At 42.1% G+C, this 22,269-nt stretch overlaps 1 protein-coding gene across 5 annotated transcripts in view; it reads left to right on the top strand.

Annotated features, from left to right (window-relative positions):
• The first annotated feature begins 4,770 nt into the window (after nt 1–4,770).
• Nucleotides 4,771–22,269, top strand: part of LOC110529510 (ephrin type-A receptor 7) — a 79,833-nt gene continuing 62,334 nt past the window's right edge. For all 5 annotated transcript variants that reach the window (XM_036984909.2, XM_036984906.2, XM_036984908.2 and 2 more), the window contains exons 1-3: nt 4,771–5,011; nt 6,722–6,786; nt 7,800–8,469. In XM_036984909.2, coding sequence (XP_036840804.1) covers nt 4,918–5,011; nt 6,722–6,786; nt 7,800–8,469 — 829 coding nt within the window. In that variant the 5' untranslated portion in view covers nt 4,771–4,917. The remainder of the gene's footprint in view (nt 5,012–6,721; nt 6,787–7,799; nt 8,470–22,269) is intronic.

Below are 22,269 nucleotides of genomic sequence, written 5' to 3'. Positions count from 1 at the left end.
AGAGAGAGAGAGAGAGAGAGAGAGAAAGCCTCACTATGCTTCTTCTGACAGCCATGTAAACCCCAAAGTCACACAAGTTAACAGTGGCATATTTTCACATGCTAATTCACGTGCCCTGGGAAGTGTTGGCATGCAACAATGACTTATCTCCGAGTTAACGTACACCACTAGCATATTAATGCCAATATAAACAATACTCCAGGGGTAAATTACACGAGTTGGGCAATACCACCTACATGTATATTTTTATCAATATGATTTATTATTATTTCACATTTGGGGTGTTTAAAATGTCCACTTACTGTAACATGAAAGGGCAAGACTATAAATGCAAGCTAAATTAAGGCAAGCAAGCCCCTAAGGGTGGTAATGTATTTGCATGTTGGTTCTAAAAAACATTATTTTAGAACAGTCATCAAATGACCTCAAGAACACTCACCTCTAGACAAGACATTCTCCTGGGACAATGTGTATGGTGGTATTAATAACAGTAAAATTAAGGGCGAAGGTGAACATTTTAACACATGCTAGACCTACCAAGCCAAAAACGTCACATGGTTGGATAGATAACAACTACAAGATAGATAACCAAAGTCATGGGCAGAGGCGGACTTACCATTAGGCAACTCAATTGCCTGAGGCTTCACAGTGGCCTCGTGAACTTGGCATAATTTCATTTATTTGGTCAATAGTAATATGCATTAACCTGCTTCTTGCAATGAAAGTATCTGTCCTGTCCCTATTTCGCTGCCTGCTCTCACTCTCCCCAATTTGTGCATGGAGTGAAGGGAGAGATCAAATCAAATCAAACTTTATTTGTCACATAGACCTTACCGTGAAACGCTTACTTACAAGCACTTAACCAATAGTGCAGTTCAAGAAGAGTTAAGAAAATATTTACCAAATAACTAAAAAGTAACACAGTAAAATAACAATAACGAGGCTATATTACAGGGAGTACCGGTACCGAGTCAATGTGAGGGGTTAGTCGAGGTAATTTGTACATGTAGGTGGGGCAGTGGCGACACGTCATTCAGGGCAGCGCCCCACCTGTTTTGAGCCCCATATTTTAAGAAATAAACAATAATAAAAAATATAGTTTTTATTTTATTTTTTAAATTGGGGGGGACTTGCCTATTTTGCATGCTATTTTGGCCTTAATACGTGTCACATATCAGTTTGCAAATAATGTAAAAAACATATATATATCATTGAGTTAATAAAGCCGCATACAAACATGGTCTCTTTTTTGTTTTCTTGAGTAAGGCAGCTCCAAAATGCAGGTGTTTCAGCCTAGATCAGTGCTTTCTATGGTGGTGGGACAAGCCAAACAGAAAATAGGAGCATTGCGCCGTGATTGGCTCAGTGTTCTGTCACTCATGGGGACACTACGTCATAACCAATTCTGAGTTCTTAGTAAGGGTAGACATTGAAATGTTTAAGCCCTTTGGGTCCTGCCATAGAGTTACATTATAAGTGCCTTTCCAAAAAGGCTCAAGGTCATTGGCCACAAATAAAATGATGTCAAATCACATGTTATATGTACAGCAGCTTTGATTGGGCTGATCATGTCAACATCTTACTTTCAACATTTCAGCTAGCAGTCATCATCATGAATCAAGTCGACAATCTGCTGGCATATCATTTTTAATCCTTGCCATATGAAGAGAAATTATAGATGAAGAGTATCGGTGCTCATTGGTCATTGGACAGTAACATGACACTACAAGTTTGCCACGTTCGTTCGTAGAAATGGACCAAGGTGCAGCGTATGTTGAGTTCCACATAATTGAATAAAGAAAGTGGGTGTTCTGTGTTCGAATCTCATCACTGACAACTTCAGCGTTTTAGCTCTTTATTAACTTTATAACTACTTACTACATTTTAGCTACTTTGCAATTTCTTAGCATGTTAGCTAACCCTTCGCCTAACCCTTACCTTAACCCTTTAACCTAACTCCTAATACTAACTCCTATTACCCAACCTTACCCCCTAACCCTGCTAATGTTAGCCACCTAGCTAACATTAGCATTAGCCACCTAGCTAACTTTAGCCACAGCAAATTGGAATTCATATCATATCATACATTTTGCAAATTCGTAACATATTATACAAATTGTAATTTGTAACATATCATGCGAAATTAATGATGGATGATGACAAATCAATACATTTAAGTGAACTATGTTACGTCTATCCCTGAGTCCAGGATGTTATAAGTAGCCAGTCACCAACTTCTCAGCAGTCGTCAGATTGCTTTTGGTGAGAACCACATAATTCAGTCCTGCAGGGAAAGAAGCTAAAAAAAAGTGTTTTGTAACTGCCTGCTGATGACGACAGTGTGGTTGGTGGAGGATCAGCTTTCACTGGAAGGGAACCAGAAAATAAATGTTGTATATAGCTGTATAATAAACTATTGCGTATGTGTCACTAAACTTGCAGTTACTCTTGTGAATTATTGGTCGCAGATGGTAATTTCTTCTCAGGCTTTATGAATTGTTTCGGTTTTGGTAGGCTACAGTACATCCACTTGCCTAATGATGTCACATTCATTTCCAATGATATCTCAACAACTAGGGGGTTCCTTAAACAGACTGAATGGGAGTAGTAAGTGTCTGTCAGTTCACAGCTTGAAAGAACACTTGGTTTTGCAGCAACAGCTGCATCTAACCCTCTGGCCACTCTCTCATTATTGTTTCCCCATATGATGGACAGTTGGACACCTGTTTCAACATAAGTTGCTATAATTTAAATATTATATGCAAAAATAGGATTTCATTGCCCAATCTACACCATTCAAAAATGATGATTTATGATTATTTATGTGTACCTTTCATCTGTCACATATATATGGGTTCCTGTGTAATAACTTATCCACACCTTATTGCAGAGGATAGGCCTAGTTGCTGCTGATAGCTTTACTAGAGCTGCGTACCAAATGGCATCCTATTCTTTATTTAGTCACAATTCACACCCTGAAAAGGGAATAAGGTGCCATTTGTGACACAATCTATTAAACAGTGAACACTACCACTACAACAATAAGTCTTCCCTTGTGAAGAGTGTCACTTCCACATGACCACTAACCACAGCACGGCTATAATAATAAGAACCCAATTAGAGAGTGCCATGGTCACAGTAAGCAACAGATAGTAAAAACAAATAGAGGTAATGCATCTTGGAAGCTTATAATGACCTGAGATCTGACCCAGAGTGACAATTCCTTGGCATAATACAGAATATGGTTCGATGGATCATGGATATTCTATGATGTATTAATGCCGGAATGTTAATATTGACATCATAAAAAGACAGCATTGTGGTTTTTGGGAAACTACTTGTAAATGTAGAAAACTTTATGTATTGTTTACTCTTTGAATATCCTTGTGATCATTTGTCTATTCTAGCGATGGGGAAGCTTTGTAATGCCTGAGCTTGTCACGTGGGAATCAAGCCAAAGATTGAGACTGAATAACAAATAGCCATGAATATTCAAATGTCTTTGAAACAAATCCAACAGACAGAGTATAATGACAGTCAGTGGTACAGTAAATAAACACAGTCAACAGGTCTGAAATGATGCCCCACTGAACATAAGAATTATTTTTCAAATCAATGATTAAAGTCACGGTTTAAATTATTGAGATAGACTATAACTATAAATAATAAAACATGCTGTATAATGAAGGTAACTTTAAGACATTTAAATGATCTAATAATGAAGGATACAGCATAATGCATTGGTGGAACACGTTTCCCAGGTGAAGAGGATTAAGACTAATTTGCATAATAAACATGTCAAACAAAAAGTTAGGTACATAAAACTTGAATGTCTCCTTACATCCATTCATGATGTACATAGTTTATTAATCAATATTTGTGGGCCATAATTACAGCTGATTTTACTTGGTAGAGGTCAATTGTGATTAATTGGTGAGCTGAAACACATGTTGTGTATGTAAAGGGTTACTGCGTTCCTCTTTTACGCTTTAATTTATCAGTGATTTTCCAAATCAACTGAGCAACGGGAAATTAACGTTACACTTTTTAATTGTGTTCTGTGTTTATCTTGATGTAGAGCGCTACTTAGAACCCCAGGATGCAGTTAGTTCCATCTTTACTGTAGCAGTTTTCCATGCAGCAACACAACACAACATAAGGAGTCAACTCATCTCCTCCTAATGCCCAGACTCCTGTCTTAAGGTGGCCTTCTCAAATCAAATTGTATTTGTCACATGCGCCGAATACAACAGGTGTTACAGTGAAATGTTTACATTCAAGTCCTTAACCAATAATACAGTTTGTTTTTCTGAAGATGATGCACCCATTGTCTTTACTCACTCTTCTAAACAAATACATGGGACATTACAGTGAAGTGGTGACATGGTGAAAGTATGGTAACAGTTTATAACAACATTATTTGCCCAGATAGCCCTTCATCTTTTTATATTTATGTTGTTATTTCAGGGTAATGCACCACATACTTTGGATTAGAGTTTTTTGGTTTAGGCTATGTTAATGTAGGCTGATAACTATTTGCTTTGTCTTGTATGGAAGGAAAGTTTCTTACCATCATCTTACCCAAAGCAAAGAGGTCCATCTTGCCCAAAGAAGACTGGACTGTAACATTGACTAAAACCATAATTCATTAAATTATCCTGATGAACAGCCTCTGCAACGAATGTATTTGTCACAATGCTTGCACAGGATACTTTTCTACCAGCCGCGAGTGGATCATTCTTCTGTCAGTCTAGTTGAGTGACATCAGTTGTGTTACAGTCCACGCCCAGCAGATGCGGATGCTATTTGAGTGAGACACGGCAGGTTCTCGTACATAGAGCTGTTTTAGCGTCGTCAATGGGAAGTGCACGCCAAGGTGGAAAAGCGAATACTGTCTAGCTAACTTCCATTTACAACATGGGTTCTACGTCGATTCCGTGTTTGTGGATTACATTTTGCCTTCATTTATGTTGTTTGATGAACACTGGAAAAGCGCAGAATGCGAAAGAAGGTATGTAATAAAGTTTGATAACCTCTCATCATCGCCTCATCCAGGCTACATCTCGAAAACTGATCGGCAATCGCGCGTAGTGACATCCAGAGAAATAGCGCGCAGTAGACTATCCTGCGATTTTGTTGCTTGCGCACGAATGATCATTCCTGTATTTGTTAAATGTTTAAAAAATACAATATGTCAAGACATTAGTTCAATGACATTACAGTGTTGTTAGTCAGTGGATTGCAGTCTGGACATTACACAGCGTTTGTGTGACAAACGACCCGTCGTAGGCTATTTTAGTAGGCTTTTACGCGTGGCACCAAATCCAAAATAAGGCTCTAAACGGACGATGGTGAAATTGTTGTTTTCAAGGCTAAAATAGTCTACATTTAGACTGTCATTCCACTCAGTCTCATATCATGACTTGGGATAAACTTCCAAGATCGATGGGTAAGCTAATACCAACCCATTCACCCTAAGTATGGTACACATTAACCCTCCTTGTCATTACAGGAGTTCATGTTTGAAAGACCTGAAATGAGTCTATAAAAACTGACATGCACATAGCGAGAGCGCACAAGGAAAGTCTATATCACAGACACGGAGAGATAGCAAGATCAAGGTATACTGTTTATATAAATGAACTAAAGGTTAATTTTGCTAATTGACCTAATAATATAAAAAATACAATTGGAAGGAGATAAATAATATTAAAGTATTGCCAAGTTGCTGACCTTCACTTTTAAGGTGATTATTGTATTCGTAAACACACTGTAATGATTCTGAAATACAAACTATTTTCGAGTCTGTCTGAAGTTTGAAACGGTCTGTGTAAATGATTTAATGCATATGGGGCTATAATATCTGATCGCATGTCTGATCAATAGATTGAAATTATATTTAGCCTATAGTAACTCTGCTATTAAACACTTTATTTCACGGCTCTGCGTTCAAGGAGAGGAATCGGCAGTACGCTCTGAGGCTCTATTCGGGTGAATGAATACAAAGTCTACTCGCTAATAATCTATTAAATGCATATATATATATAAATATTATGTTAGATAAGTGACACTTTTACACCAAATTCATGTTGCCGTTGGTAGACTACAGCCGAACAGTTTTAGGATTATATTTCTGTTGTCAGTGCGCCTGTCGCCCATGGCACAGCAAGGACTCGTGCATTGCTTTTTATTGTCTTAGATTTACGTATAGAGGCAGGTGTTCTTGTCTGACCCTATTGCACCAGTATGTATGCCTCCATACTGAAAAGACACAAACAGATAGATAGGTTTTAAAAAAAAATGCAATTTTACCCCATGTTTATGTGGGTTGTAGGCTTCATGAAACCCAAAGTTGTCACAAATAACACTTACCATTTAGCTTAATGGAGATAAAAGCTGTCCTTAGTCTTAATAGGAAGGGTAGCCTACTGTATGTGACATGCGTTTATCCAGTAGTCTTCAATGTGAAAGCAGTTCTCAGGCAGTGCCATTGAGGTAAAAAAATATTGTCATCAAATCAATACCCTATTGCACAGCCTGTAATTGTTCATTTTCATAGCTGGCTGCAGAAAATGGGTCATGTGTATAGTCATCTAGCCCTCACATACTGTATCAGGCTGTAGACTTTCATAGCTTATTCATTTAATAATATTTGTCGAACTGACAGTGGCACATACAGAGATTTAATCATCTGCTCTACCATTTTATTTCCTGTTGCTAGTGATTCTGTTGGATTCCAAGGCACAGCAGACAGAGCTGGAGTGGATATCTTCTCCTCCTGGTGGGGTAAGTGGGACACTAACTAGCCTACACCTCTGAGAACATATAATACTCCAATTAACACTATTCTTTCCAGCGTTACCATGCTCTACCTCAATGGAGGAAAATCTAGATTTAAATGTGAAATTTCAACACGGTCCAGTATTATTATGTCTTTCTGGCTGTGTCATTACCATGGATATGTGCCTCTGGGTCATTACCATGGATATGAGCCTCTGGGTCATTACCATGGATATGTGCCTCTGGGTCATTATCAGTTGCACTATCCAGAGGCAAGCTTTTTAAAATTGTCATAGTGTCGGACCGAGTTCGAGAAAGGCCATTTGGGTGGGGTGTTTGTTTATGTTAATTGTTGTTAATTGTAGCAGTCCTGAAAATCTATAGGATGGGTGGCATGTAAGTGAAGACATATTGATTTTGTTTTTGATGTAGCCCAGGCCTCAAGTCACCTTTCCATAATAGCCTGTCCGTAAAGGTTTTAAAATCTAAAATAACAACATTTAAATAATAAATAAATACAAATCTAGCAATATGACTGGAAAGTAATCGTAGTTGATCCATTTGTTTTTATGCTTATCAGATTTACTTATTTGCTATATTAGGAATATCTAACTTTAGGCTTATCTCTGTTTTCTAATCTTTCTTTAGGTCTGATTTCACAATAACACTGCAGAGGTTTATGGATTTAGTTTAATAGTTCCATACTCATTTCCAAATACTGTAAAAGCAAAATGGATGACCAATTGTTTTTAAAGTGCTCCAATAATGGAGGTCTTTTCATGCCCTATGTTTTTGTGATTTCATTTAGCTAACCCAACTTTAGACAGTGTTATTACTAGTTGTTACACCTTGTACACGTCTTTATTATTATGTTAAAACACTGTATTGACTCAACACCACAGTAGGACACAAAACCAGCCAGTATTTACATTGTTGTGTTTTGATTTCCTTGCAAAAGTATGTTGCTGTTGAGAACCAATCCATATAAATGTACCAAACTTGTGCTCTGTTCTTTTCAGTGGGAAGAGATCAGCGGGTTGGATGAAAACTACACCCCCATTCGCACATACCAGGTTTGTCAGGTCATGGAGCCCAATCAGAATAACTGGCTTCGGACTAGCTGGATAGAGAAGGGCGATGCCCAGAGGATTTTTGTGGAACTGAAGTTCACGTTGAGGGATTGTAACAGTCTACCCGGTGTGGTGGGCACGTGCAAGGAGACATTCAACTTGTATTATCAGGAAACCGATTCGGAGGTCGGCAGGAATATACGAGAAAACCAGTACGTGAAAATTGACACAATCGCAGCAGATGAGAGCTTCACTCAGGGGGACCTGGGAGAGAGGAAGATGAAGCTGAATACAGAAGTACGCATCATTGGGCCGCTGTCCAGACGAGGGTTTTACCTGGCCTTCCAGGATGTAGGGGCATGCATCGCTCTGGTCTCTGTCAAAGTTTATTACAAGAAGTGCTGGTCCATCATTGAGAACCTGGCCACTTTCCCAGACACTGTTACGGGATCAGAATTCTCCTCTCTGGTCGAGGTCGAGGGCATGTGTGTCAGTGACGCAGAGGAGGAGGCCGATAACGCTCCCAAGATGCACTGCAGTGCAGAGGGAGAATGGCTGGTGCCTATAGGGAAATGTATATGCAAAGCTGGATTTCATCAGAAGGGCGATGCATGTGAACGTGAGTGCAGTTATATTCATCTTGCTCTATCCTCTCTATACGTCATTTTCATTAGTGGCATAACTTTTTCTATCCTCTGCTACACTGCAATTTTCAATATGGAAAAATATTATTGTTTTAATTAGGGGAAATAGGAAACTTATTGGTAAGCAGAAAATGTGCCTCATTCAAATGTAAATGTTTAGACTAGTTTTTCTCTTTGATTTATGGTTTTGCACAGGGTCACCCATGCCTAAACAACAGAAAGAATCTGTTCAGTATTTGAGTTTTTAATTATACAAAACAGGCAAAGGACAATCTAGGCCACATTGAATAGTTGTGGTGGCAAATAAAATTAAATCAGCTGATTTGAGGGCCATATTAATGATGGATAAAGTATGGAGGCCTGAAAATCCTCAGCGTAATAATTGGAATCCATGTTAATTGTTTGGTTAGCAGGCTCTTAATTTATAGCCATGGTTCTGTTGACACTGGGATTAAATGATAACTTGCACTTCAGTTTAGCTCAGTGCTCCTCGGTAAGAGCACTTCCCTCTCTGGCTGGCTGCTGGCCAAGGCAATCACTTGCAGAATAGACAGGTCTGGAGGATGTCCAACCAATCTCAGTATTCCTCTGCCCCTTCCAAACAACCCTGACAGAGAGAGAAAACAAATAGCCGCCATACTGTGGCATTTAGGCCCCAAGATATTTATGAAGGGCCCTAACAGGAAACACAATTAAAGTCACTGCGGATATGCATTTTGTGTTGTTTGGTCCTAGCACCATGCCTCGGCAGTTAGCATTAAATGCTTTATGTCACTCTAATTGCACAAAAGATTATTTTCAGCGGCCACCTGACTTGTAAGATAACAATCACTGTGGATTAAAGGGGAACTACTTAAGTCACCGAGTTTAAGTGCTCTGTCTTGTCAGCCAAGCTTTTTTTCTTTCACGGAATGGGCAGTGTCCCTCTAAGCAGCTTATGAGGGGTACTGACCAGTAATAATTAAAGGAAATGTGTCTCAGGACAAACTAGAAGTCCAGGCAGGCTGGCCACTTTCAGGCAACACGTAGGCCTCCACCAGAGAGGTAGGTCTATACCTTCTACCATGTGAAGTGCACTTAGGTGATATTATCAAAAACAAACAAAAATTGGCTCTTGAGTAATGTTGCTCTAAAATGTGGCTAGAGGTTAGAGCTTGTTCAACACCCGGTGAGTCCTTTTTTGTGTAGTCGTTTATATTATTTTGGAGCAAACAATGTAGCATATATTACATCAGAGCTTTGTCTAAAAGTACCAGCTGAAGCCTGCTCTTCTGCTTGTAAAGCAGGCCTGTTAGAACTGAACTGTTGCCCATTCGAGGCAATTAACTGGTCCAACTACTGTGCCAGCTAAAACTGTCCTTAATGAGGTGGAAAACATACCCACCTGTGTATGAGTGATTCAAATCCTTTCTCAACATGGTAACTTTATAAGATATTTATTTCCATTGGGGCATGGCTGGCCATTGTATTGAGGGGTAGTTCATCTAAATAAAATGAACATCTTACTGCAGAATCAGCAGCTTCTCGCAGAGATCTGTTGATATTAAATCGCCCATTCAGTGGTTTCTCCTAGAGCAAGGGGAAAATCCAACAGTTTTCCATCGGTTGAACACCACTTCAATGGGGCCTAGAATGGAAGAGGGTTTTGTCCTCTGTAACTGCCCCTTAGCTACAGTACAGCTATAATACTTGTGTTGGAGTTTACTCAGTCTTCACCCAGGCCTCTCTTTTAGCATCCTGCTTGCGATACTGTGACTTTCTATATAGAAAATAGATACACATTCCGCTCACTGTCCTATTTTCAATATATGCAGTATCCTCCAATTGTAAAATGTCCATCTGTGAAATATTGAGCAGAAGGCTGCAGGAGGAGCAAGTGAGTTGAGCTGTCAGTCATGTCATTCGAGGACTAGGAGCCCCCCCTCTGTGAATGCAGAGGCCTCCTCCAAAACGTGTTGTGATCCACTCATTCATCACCGTCACTGGAGAGGGACTGCATGTCTTTCACTCCTCTCCCTCCCCGTCTCTGTCTCTCTTTAACTATTTTGTGGCATCTGCAGCACTATAAATACCTGTGTTTCTCTCTCTCCCAATGTTAGGAGAATCAGTGTTATGGGTGTTGAAAAGGGCACATTTTAAGTGTCCTGCAACGTGCACAGGGTTTATTTGCATAGAAGTGTGTGGTGCTAAAATAGTGGCCATTCAGAAATGGAGCCACTGAGTCGTTACGAGAAATAGAGGGCCCTTGTGGACAGACATTGGTGTCTTTGTTTTGCCAGGAATGTAGGTTGTCCAATTTTAACACATCACATAATTATACCCTAAAGCAACCGACTCTTGAGAACTGATGAACTATTCACCTGTTCAACTCTTTCTCCAGTGTGGGAGGCCTAGTCTCTCAAGTAAACAGATAAAAACACAACCTTATCCCAGCGCTATCGCTACATGCTAACTAGATGATTCATGAGAGGATACAGCATCCTGCAGACACTGACACCATCCATCTTGGTGTGTCAGGAACTCAGACAGTGGTTAGTCTACGGCTGATTGATGGGCTGAGACCCCTGAGGGAAGGACCTAACTGTGATGCGGTTGACCACACAAGCCAAGGTGTGTCTGTCTATGTGGAGGGGAGAGGGGCACCAGGCAGCCCCAGCTCCAGGCCCAGGCAAGGCCACTACTTAGCATTTCAAATGAAGCCAGGAGTCAGGGGTCCTCATGCATCTTGACGCTCCTCCTGATTGATAAGGTGTGATTTTAATAATGCTCCAAATGGCCGTCCTTTACAACCGCTCCTGAGCTTAATTATTCAAACGGTGGAGCGCACAGAATCCCCAGGAGACACAACTGGATTGAAATCACTCAAGATTGAAATAATTTGGTGATGGACGGTGGCTAGTCTTGTCATCGCCCGTGTCGGCTAGCTTCTGGTGAAAAGCTGCATTCTTCCACAGCTTCAGGGTTGTTCCTGTTTTTGTTTGTTTGACCTGGCAGGTAGCACAGTGATAGACTGTGGGGCCATTGTATCTGTTGCTTTGAAACACAAACATGGTTGACAGCTAGCATCAAGTCTCAAAATGAATTAGTTTCGTTTTTGGGGGGGATTCAAATAAATAGTATGTAGGCTTATACAAAGTGTTCACCAAGCCTTAGATATTACTAATATTTGATATGGAGATTTACATTTTTGATTTGTTAGAAGCTGGAGAGACACATATCGACAGAAACAAACACCCTCACATACTTACACACCCCATATGTATAGTCACAGCGTAATAGAGTATGTGCCTGTTTTGTCCAAGGAGAACAAGTCACTGGGAAAGAAATGGTAGGCTTTTATGCAACAGAGCACTTCTAAGCACATTTTTAAGTCCCCTCTCTGCCTGCTCGGGGTGTAAGTGGGGAAAAAAGTGTTGAGCTTATGTAATAAGTTATTGATTTTCCTCTTAAAGGAAGATTGAAGTGTAGAGCCACCGGTCTACAAAGCTCCCAGAGGAGACAACAGACAGAGCCTTCCCTCCCTGCCTCCCTCCCTCTCTGCCTTTCTCCCTGACGCACGGTAAGGTGCTAAGACCCTGGGCCGAGTCACTTTCCCCCACATGCCACAGGGACACTAAACGGCAAGACGTTGTCATCTGACATAGTGTTCCCCTGTCCGATCGGATCCCTCCCAACAGAATGGTGGCTGAGCAATTACAAAAAAAGACATCTGTGCCACAGTTTAGATAGCCAAAGGAAAATAAAGCCCGCAATCTCAAGAGGTATGGAACCGGGGATCGATGGAAGTGTCTGAACCTGTTAGTGCAAGTGGAGATGAGGGCTGCTGAGGCATGGGGAGGGGGCTATTGTTGTGCGGGGAGAGGGGGCCAGAGAGGTGACTCTTCTGATGAACAAGGGTCAACTGCTGCGATCATCCATCTTCCGTCTTGGCAGTGTTCTGTCATCCAGGGCGCTCACGTTACTAAGCACAAAAGGCAGGCATCCATTGTCCAGCCCGGCCTTGTTTGCAGCCATGTGTAAATTAAGTTAATATTCACTGACCTTAAGCGTAGCCAATGAGAGACCCCAGTGTCACCTTGGAAATAACGCCATCTGACACAAAATAGCAAAGGTCTCTCTTTTAGGGTCAACAATGTCTACCCACATATCTCTTCTTATTGTCCTCTGTTGACGTCAAAATGGAGAATGTTTACTATGATTCTGTCTATAGATGAAATTCAACTTGGGTCTCTAATTTGGCCTGACAGCTCAGATTTAGTGACAGATCTATAGATGAATAATGTGTGTCAGTTAGTTAGCCTCCATTTTGAACTAACATGACTCAGAGTGCTTAATACGAATATTAGGTATGGTTTTGCCCCATTTGATTAACTGGTATTCAGCTAAGGGGTTAAATACATTTCATGTAATGGTGTCTTCTGGGCAAGTTGGTGTGTCCCCACAAGCGTTAAGTGGATTATATTTTACTGTCCTCTGATTCATATTTATATATACATGATTTAGTTCCAGCAGCTTATCAAGCGAGGTGAAAGAAAAACCTATTACCAATGACCAGGCAGCGAGCAGCAATGTTTCAGGGAGACTTATTCCGGATATTTTTAGGTCTGGATTTTACACCCTCAATGTACCCTCAATGTAACTTTTATCTCTAGGTATAATATCTGCAAGAATGACAAACAGTAGGGACAAACGTTAAAGATAATAGAGTTTTCGTTTGATTTGATATAGCAGCAACCCAATATGCATTATGTTCGAGTAAAGACAACTAGATTCAGCCGCGGGCCGATTTGTTTCAGAGCGGATGTTCGGGGGACCGGAACATAATTATAATTTGTACACTGCAAATTGACTAAGCCCAAAAATAGATTTTATTTGAAAATAACAATAATTGTATAACCTTGATAACATTGAGACGTGTTTGTGAATTTCCCTTATTTTTTAAAAGTGAGAATACTTAAGAACAGATTTACTCAATTATTATTATTATTTTCTGAATTCCTGGTGATTTTACTGTCTTTTCTTACCCAACACTAAAACCCCCAAATATTTTAGTATTGTATACTGTATGTGTTTTTAATGAAAACTGTGGGGGCCGGGGGAAAAAGCATGGTTGCCGACCACTGGATGTGAATCAATGCATATGGGCATATTCTATTTTTGCATATGACTTTGAAACAAATATTTACCATGCCTAAATGAAATGGAAATGAGTGAGCCCCGTGAAACTGTTTTGTTTAGAAAATGAGGCATTTGTATTTCATTTCACATGTTAAAGTTTCCCGCAGAATGTCAGGCCTGGCAGCGTTGTGCAGCTAGGAGTCTTGTATCCAGGGAAACTTTGATTTTTATTATTTTATTTCTCATTCGGAAGTGGTGGTGTATATTTAAAAGGGAGAGACATTGTATCCAACATTAAAATGACTACCCTGTTTATTATAGCTCTCCACATTTACAATTTAAACCAATCTGTGCTCTTTCCAGTTCTCTGAGGAAGAAACTATGATTCAGTCTACTAATGAGAAGCAGAAGAAACTGCCTTTTTCTCATAACAAGGGATTAAAAAGAGCAAAGGCACTGCACAGAGGAATACAAGCTACTTTGTGAGGCAGGCAATGAGTGTGTTTCTGTGCTAGGTTATTACTAAATCAAAAATCTAAGCAAATTCATTGTATAAAAATGAATAAAACAGCCAATGTTCTCTTGACTCAAGCCGCCTGTTTTTCCCCACTCCAAATAATTTGATCTGCTCACGTAAGCAAAGCAGCACAGTGGTACCGCTTATTCAGATGCAAAAAAGCATGTTTGTTCTAATTATCGTGATTATTATAATCCATAAACTCATGATTAGCATTTGTTTGAACTGGAACAGCCACGGACCTGAGCTGGGTTTAGATGTGGTGTGTAGTTGGTTGTCAGGACAGGATCTGGGTTTAGATGTGGTGTGTAGTTGGTTGTCGGGACAGGATCTGGGTTTAGATGTGGTGTGTAGTTGGTTGTCAGGACAGGATCTGGGTTTAGATGTGGTGTGTAGTTGGTTGTCAGGACAGGATCTGGGTTTAGATGTGGTGTGTAGTTGGTTGTCAGGACAGGATCTGGGTTTAGATGTGGTGTGTAGTTGGTTGTCAGGACAGGATATGGGTTTAGATGTGGAGTGTAGTTGGTTGTCAGGACAGGATCTGGGTTTAGATGTGGTGTGTAGTTGGTTGTCAGGACAGGATCTGGGTTTAGATGTGGAGTGTAGTTGGTTGTCAGGACAGAATCTGGGTTTAGATGTGGAGTGTAGTTGGTTGTCAGGACAGGATCTGGGTTTAGATGTGGAGTGTAGTTGGTTGTCAGGACAGGATCTGGGTTTAGATGTGGTGTGTAGTTGGTTGTCAGGACAGGATCTGGGTTTAGATGTGGTGTGTAGTTGGTTGTCAGGACACGATCTGGGTTTAGATGTGGTGTGTAGTTGGTTGTCAGGACAGGATCTGGGTTTAGATGTGGTGTGTAGTTGGTTGTCAGGACAGGATCTGGGTTTAGATGTGGTGTGTAGTTGGTTGTCAGGACAGGATCTGGGTTTAGATGTGGTGTGTAGTTGGTTGTCAGGACAGGATCTGGGTTTAGATGTGGTGTGTGTAGTTGGTTGTCACGACAGGATCTGGGTTTAGATGTGGTGTGTAGTTGGTTGTCAGGACAGGATCTGGGTTTAGATGTGGAGTGTAGTTGGTTGTCAGGACAGAATCTGGGTTTAGATGTGGTGTGTAGTTGGTTGTCAGGACAGGATATGGGTTTAGATGTGGAGTGTAGTTGGTTGTCAGGACAGGATCTGGGTTTAGATGTGGTGTGTAGTTGGTTGTCAGGACAGGATCTGGGTTTAGATGTGGAGTGTAGTTGGTTGTCAGGACAGAATCTGGGTTTAGATGTGGAGTGTAGTTGGTTGTCAGGACAGGATCTGGGTTTAGATGTGGTGTGTAGTTGGTTGTCAGGACAGGATCTGGGTTTAGATGTGGTGTGTAGTTGGTTGTCAGGACAGGATCTGGGTTTAGATGTGGTGTGTAGTTGGTTGTCAGGACAGGATCTGGGTTTAGATGTGGTGTGTAGTTGGTTGTCAGGACAGGATCTGGGTTTAGATGTGGTGTGTAGTTGGTTGTCAGGACAGGATCTGGGTTTAGATGTGGTGTGTAGTTGGTTGTCAGGACAGGATCTGGGTTTAGATGTGGTGTGTGTAGTTAGTTGTCAGGACAGGATCTGGGTTTAGATGTGGTGTGTAGTTGGTTGTCAGGACATGATCTGGGTTTAGATGTGGTGTGTAGTTGGTTGTCAGGAACTGAGCTGGGTTTAGATTTGGTGTGTAGTTGGTTGTCAAATCTGGATTGATGGTCCTCTTTGCCTCGTTAGGTTGACCTGGCTGTTTCTCTGTGGAGCAGCGCGCACATCAGCACGGCCAACTGAGGCCAAACGGACGCCTTTGTGTGTAACTGGAGCCCACGGGGGCTGGCCCGCTGTAGGGAGACTAGTGGCTGGTTTGAAATTGTTCCTGTGTTCCAGTCCTTTCTGTCACAGCAGTGGGTCCATGGGGATTGGAGTGGGGTGGGGTAGGAGGGAAAGCGGGGCATGGGGAGAGGGGTGCGAGGCATTGGCACAATTTGGAGATAATGCTTGGTTGCTGACTGGGGACATTTTAAGCGCTGATTCGTTGTAGCTGCAGGGGGCTTTGGGTCGGGGTAGACCTTTGGGCCCTCTGCTTTTATCCCGAGAGCAGCACAGTCTCTTCTCTTCAGTGTAGAAGTCTTTCAGCAATAAGAGGTCCTCTTACATCTAGCCACGTCCTCCATTTAAAGGTAGCCAGCCGCCCGGGCTAGCTGCCCTTAAGACTTTTTTCTCCCGTCGCCATGCAAGTTTAATGAACTAAACAAAAGACGATTAGGCAGGGACATTTCCATGTCACTGGAAAGTCATTTGGAAAGCCCTTACCCTGCATGATGAATTAAAGAAGTGAAGACCTCGCTCTCTCTCTCTCTCTCTCTCTCTCTCTGGAAGAGGGTGTACTTTTGTACGGACACAAGGTTCAGTTTCTGCTCATGCGGAACCAACGCTATAAATTCTGTAATGATTTAATGTGAAAACGTCCTTCATTTTCCACCTGCAGACCCATGCGGTAAATAAGTGTGATAGCTAAGTGAGGAAACAGGTGCTGGGGTTTATTGTTGCTTATTTCAATTTCTGACAACATGCGGTAGCTCAGGCTGTAATGCACTAGGAACAGATTTGAAAAGTTTGTGAACTGGTTGTGAATATTGTTTTTTTCACACTTATCATGTGACCTTTGTTATCAATGTGACATTTACCAAAACAACTGTACATATTGATTATTGAATTTATGTATTGGCATAATTATCATCACACCCGATACAATCTGTTCTCTTCCAAGCCTTAGTTTTTAATATAGATGCCTTGGTTTTAGGTTTGACACAAAAAAATTGAGGCTAAAGATTCTTCCTTTGGTGTTGGGAACGACTAAGTGGAGCCAACAAAATGGGAATGTCAGAAATATAATGTATTCAGCAGTAATTGCACAGCTGATACATTATCCTGCTGTTTTACTTAATATAAGTTAAATCAGTTAATTTTTCTGTTATATTTCATTCCTAATTATGTGTATATTTCTAATTATAAAATGAAAATACTTTAAGATTTAAATAATATTTAGGTAGCCAGAAAATATTTTTGGGACTTTTAAAAGTTTGATCAGTAGGCTAGCTAGCTTTGATCTTAGCTCGGTACGTCCAACCAGACACTTCCTCAGGAGTTTGGCTGTTTGGAGGCCAAAGCAGTGTGCCATCCAACACAGTGTAAGGGAATGCTAATCTTCTCTTTGTTTCTCATAGTAAAGCTACTTATCTCCCCTTAAGCAAAGGTAGCACCGATGAATGGAGGCGTTGTCTAGGTGTGCTGAGTACACGCATAGCCAGGCACAGCCATTCAAGCTATGTGTGGTGTGGGCCTATGTGGGAAGAATTAGTGACAATATGATCGTTTTTAGGTTTTTCAGCCATTTAATCTGGTCTTTCTAGCTAAAATTCTTCATCTGAAAGTTTGTTTAGTTTTTTTGCTCACTGTAGCCTTGTTTCCTCTCTCCTTCTATCTCCACCCCTCCATTCAAAAGCCCACAGGAGGTGTAGGTGTTTGAAAGTAGCTTGTTTGGAAGGGGTTAGACATTGAAACTCTATCCCCGTCCCCTGTGAAGAGGGTTCCAGCAGGGTCTCAGTTCTCTCTCCCTCCTCTCCTTTGTGTGTTGTGCCACTGTTTCCAGGAGCTGGGTAGGCGCCTCGCCTTTCAAAGGTGGGAGATTAACATGTCTCGGGGCAAAAGCCCAACTGTTCAGCTTAGTTTCTCTTTCTTTTCTTTCTTTATGGATAAAAAAGAGGGAGATTTAGTAGAAAAGTGCAGTACGCTACCTCAAGATTTTTTTTTCTCACAGAGGTGGAGAAGTCTAAAAACACCTGTTGCTAGGCGGATGCTGTGAAATTACTCGCAAGATTTACTCCATGGGAAACAAGAGAGGTTGTTGAAGAAAAACCAAAGGGCATTAGCGTAAAAAAAAAAAAACAACTGTGTAGAGTACACAACATGTCAGTAAACAGAGCTTGATGGATGTCCTAACACACTACTTGCCATGGCAAAAACACCCATCTAATCAGAGCCACACAGTATGCAGAAGAACCCAGCTTCTCCAGGGCTATTGACATCCCTCTCCAACAACACAGTGTCACGTTCATAATTATATATTATGCCCTCAGAATAAAACCCAGTCATGGACCTAAAGCAATGATTCTGGAATAGAATTTCATGGCTCTGTGAACGTTGAGAAGCAGGGTGTTTTTAAATTACTAGCAAAGAATGTCCCCGGTAATATGAACATTGAGTTAGCAGTATAATGGAGTTGATGAAACAACACCTCGCAGGGTGAATAGGAGATAAATGTGTTTATGCTGTGTAGCCAGACAACGGAGCACTGAGGTCAGATCAAGCAAAACAAGGAAGAAGGAAAAGACTCTCGGAGGAAATGGATTCATAAAAACCAGCCTAGACAAGCTTCCCATATTTTGTGGGGCCGGTGTTTATAGTTGATATTTGTAAAGACATTTCCCTATCGTAGCGGCGGTGGCGACAGAGACTGTTTAAGGAAAGGCAATGGCGTTTTGAAATTAGAAAATAATCTGTTTCCTTTATCGTGTTTGACCTGCTTCACCTGGCATACATCAGTGAGCGGAGCCCGGTCTGCCTGGCTGTTGGTCCTGTCGACTGCAGCTCTCTCCCTAGGCCTCCTTTATCACTCTAATGGGGTGCTATCTCTCTAAGCTTCTCTCTCACTCCGGGTCTCTGCGGCCTCCACTCACCGGCCTGCCGACTCTCACATTCTTTCTCCATCCATCCTGACAGACACGCAGGCTGGTTTAACACATAATCAGGCTGGATGAGAGGGTGGCCAGGGGGAGGCCCGGCCCTGTCAGGGCCCTCAGACTAGCCCACACCAGTCCATCTCACTGAGGGTCAGGAGAGCTGGAGCACCACCACCAACACACACCACCACCACCATCACCACACTCACCACCATCACCACACTCACCATCACCACCACCACCACGAAAACCACCATCACCACTACCACCACCACCACCATACTCACCCTGAAGTCCCCTCTGTCCTCAGTAGTTGATAGGGAGAACTAGCCTGTTTAGACCCTGATGTCCCCTCTGTCCTCAGTAGTTGATAGGGAGAACTAGCCTGTTTAGACCCTGATGTCCCCTCTGTCCTCAGTAGTTGATAGGGAGAAGTAGCCTGTTTAGAGCCTGAAGTCCCCTCTGTCCTCAGTAGTTGATAGGGAGAACTATCCTGTTTAGAGCCTGAAGTCCCCTCTGTCCTCAGTAGTTGATAGGGATAACTAGCCTGTTTAGAGCCTGAAGTCCCCTCTGTCCTCAGTAGTTGATAGGGAGAACTAGCCTGTTTAGAGCCTGAAGTCCCCTCTGATCTCAGTAGTTGATAGGGAGAACTAGTCTGTTTAGAGCCTGAAGTCCCCTCTGTCCTCAGTATATTATATGGAGAACTAGTCTGTTTAGACTCTGAAGTCCCCTCTGTCCTCAGTAGTCGATAGGGAGAACTAGCCTGTTTAGAGCCTGAAGTCCCCTCTGTCCTCAGTAGTCGATAGGGAGAACTAGCCTGTTTAGAGCCTGAAGTCCCCTCTGATCTCAGTAGTTGATAGGGAGAACTAGCCTGTTTAGACCCTCATGTCCCCTCTGTCCTCAGTAGTTGATAGGGAGAACTAGCCTGTTTAGACCCTGATGTCCCCTCTGTCCTCAGTAGTCGATAGGGAGAACTAGCCTGTTTAGAGCCTGAAGTCCCCTCTGTCCTCAGTATATTATGTGGAGAACTAGCCTGTTTAGATGTGGGGGTTATTAGGGAAGTGGAGAGTGTTGTTTCCCTATTTCACCGACTCTAAAAGTGAGGTAAAACTGTTGCTTTTCTGGAATGGTAAAACTAGCTAGAAGGCAATGGGCCCTTTATGAAATGCGATCTGTCAATCTAAGTGGAAGATTAACCGAAGGAAAAACTCAAGTGCCCATTGCGTCACGCCGAGACATTAGGAATAATTATCATCTGGTAAGGCCACAGGAAGCGATATGTCAGCCTGTCACAAAATGTCAGCACAGGATGAGAATCTCATCTATCCTCTTTCCTTTTTCTGCCTCTGTGTCCTTTACCCAGATTGCCATTCAATTGCCAAACATAGAGAGCGTCTGGATGGAATTGAAGAATGTTAAGAAGCCGAGCTCGGAGGAAACAGACAAAGCAGTATCTTGAAAAAATTGAGAATTTAATTTCTTAGTGTGTGTCTGTTGGAGATAACGGCTTGTTGTTTCATCCTCTCGTGGCCCCGCAATGTGGAGAGTGATGTGGAGAGTGATTGAGACGTCCTCAGTATAGGGAGTCAGTCAGGGCATATTCCTCCCTAACTGTGCTCCTAGCCCCAGAGTGAGGCCTTTCCTGTTCTATCAGTACAGTGCATAAAATTCTGACTGCAGACAGTTTTCCCCCCCCCATCGCTGAATGAAAGCGTTTGACCACTGTAAGGTAAATGACAGATGCTGTCTGTTGCCCCTCGCTAAGGAGCCTGGTGGAATGTCAGACTTGTATTTTCAACCTCAGCCCTGTTCTCTAAAGACCGGCTAATTTCGCAGTGTGGTGTAAATAAGGCCTGTGTTGTCTGTCCCAGCTCCTTCTCCATGTTTTTTAACCCACCGTCTGTGTCAACAAGCACAGCATGTTAACCTAGCCTTTATCTGAGTGGTAGTGTAGGGCGGGTGGCACAAAACCAGACATTTTCAAGTAGTCTCTGTACTTTTTTCCCCCACGTATGAGTTTGTATGTCGGATTCGGCGTCAATGTAAAACGCAATGGATTATTGTGAGTCAAGAGATGGACGTGTACGGTGCTCTAATGTGTTTCCGTGTCAGTGAAGTTCTCAAATACTGTATGAGAGGCAGGCCGGGTTTGTCCTGATATTACAGACAAGCACTAGAGATTAAACCCAGGGTAATTATACAGTGATGTGTTATCCCCCCCCCCCCCAAAGAAATGTGTTGCTGCAAGGGAAAAACGAGGGGGAAAAAACTATCACCCTCTTTTACCGAATGCTTCAACATCTCCGTTAAAGAGTGTGTTTTCAGCTGATGATGCCAGGAACAGGATCTGGCCAAAAGGGCCTGGGCTGCTGGGACTGGAATGCAGGCTCTGGGATGGCTGTGTTTGTGCATGTCACTCAGTGCACTGTGAGAGAGGGCTGGAGAGGGAGAGCCAGGGCGAGCCCAGAAAATGGTTACCCATGTCACACAGCTGTTGGATTTGAGGCCCTAATTTGCCGCCTTGTTGCTTCTGTAAACATTTCCGGATGCCAAAGCCGGTCAGACACGTTGATAAACACAGGGGCCCTGATGACAAAACAAGGAAAATAATGTCTTTTTTTCATGGAAACTTTAACTTGGAGTACTATTTACTTTTCAAATCCCTGTGGTTCTAGTGGCTGAGATAGCACTAATCTGGGCCTGCTAGCTAGCGACGTGGAGGCTCAGCCTGGGAACATGGTAGCCAGGCAGCCCTGGGCTCAGCTGGGCCTCCCCTCCACACTGCTACACTACACTCAAACCTAAAGGTAAACAGACACACTGGCTTATCAGAGTGTTTAAACAGCCATGCGTGGTGAGAGAAGAGAGGAGAAAGCAGCCTTTCAAACAGCACCGTTGGCCAATCTTTAACTTGCCTCAAATGGACTGCTCTATGTGATCACAGACACGGGCCAACATGTGAATATTTACATAGTCTTATCAGAGTATGGTATAGCGCATTATGTGTGTGTCTTTGCGCAGGTACATTGTTTGCACGTAAAGTCTAATGTTATGGTAGATTGGTAAATTAGAATATGTGTGACTAATATGTTTCGGCAGGCAGCACACAACTCTAACCAAAGGCACCTCTCTCACAGCCTTAAAATCCTGTTTTCAATTACTAGCTATCTCAGCTAAAGTAATGTTAGAGCTAAAATCATGTATTTTCCCACCCTTTCTCCGAATAATGTCTTGTTTCATGAGGCTGGTGAGATAAATAGAGAGTGACAGGGCTTTTATGTTGCTGAAATGGGGAAACCCCGTCCCTCGCTCTCCTCCACGCGCTGAGACGGTGTTAGAATGAGGAAACCTGGGTTCCCTTATCCTCTCTATTTTAGATCTGTCACAGAA

Source organism: Oncorhynchus mykiss, chromosome 8 (genome assembly GCF_057628025.1).
Source record: "Oncorhynchus mykiss isolate SJ-2025 chromosome 8, ASM5762802v1, whole genome shotgun sequence".
Taxonomy (NCBI): domain Eukaryota; kingdom Metazoa; phylum Chordata; class Actinopteri; order Salmoniformes; family Salmonidae; genus Oncorhynchus; species Oncorhynchus mykiss.
This window is presented reverse-complemented; position numbering and strand designations above follow the sequence as displayed.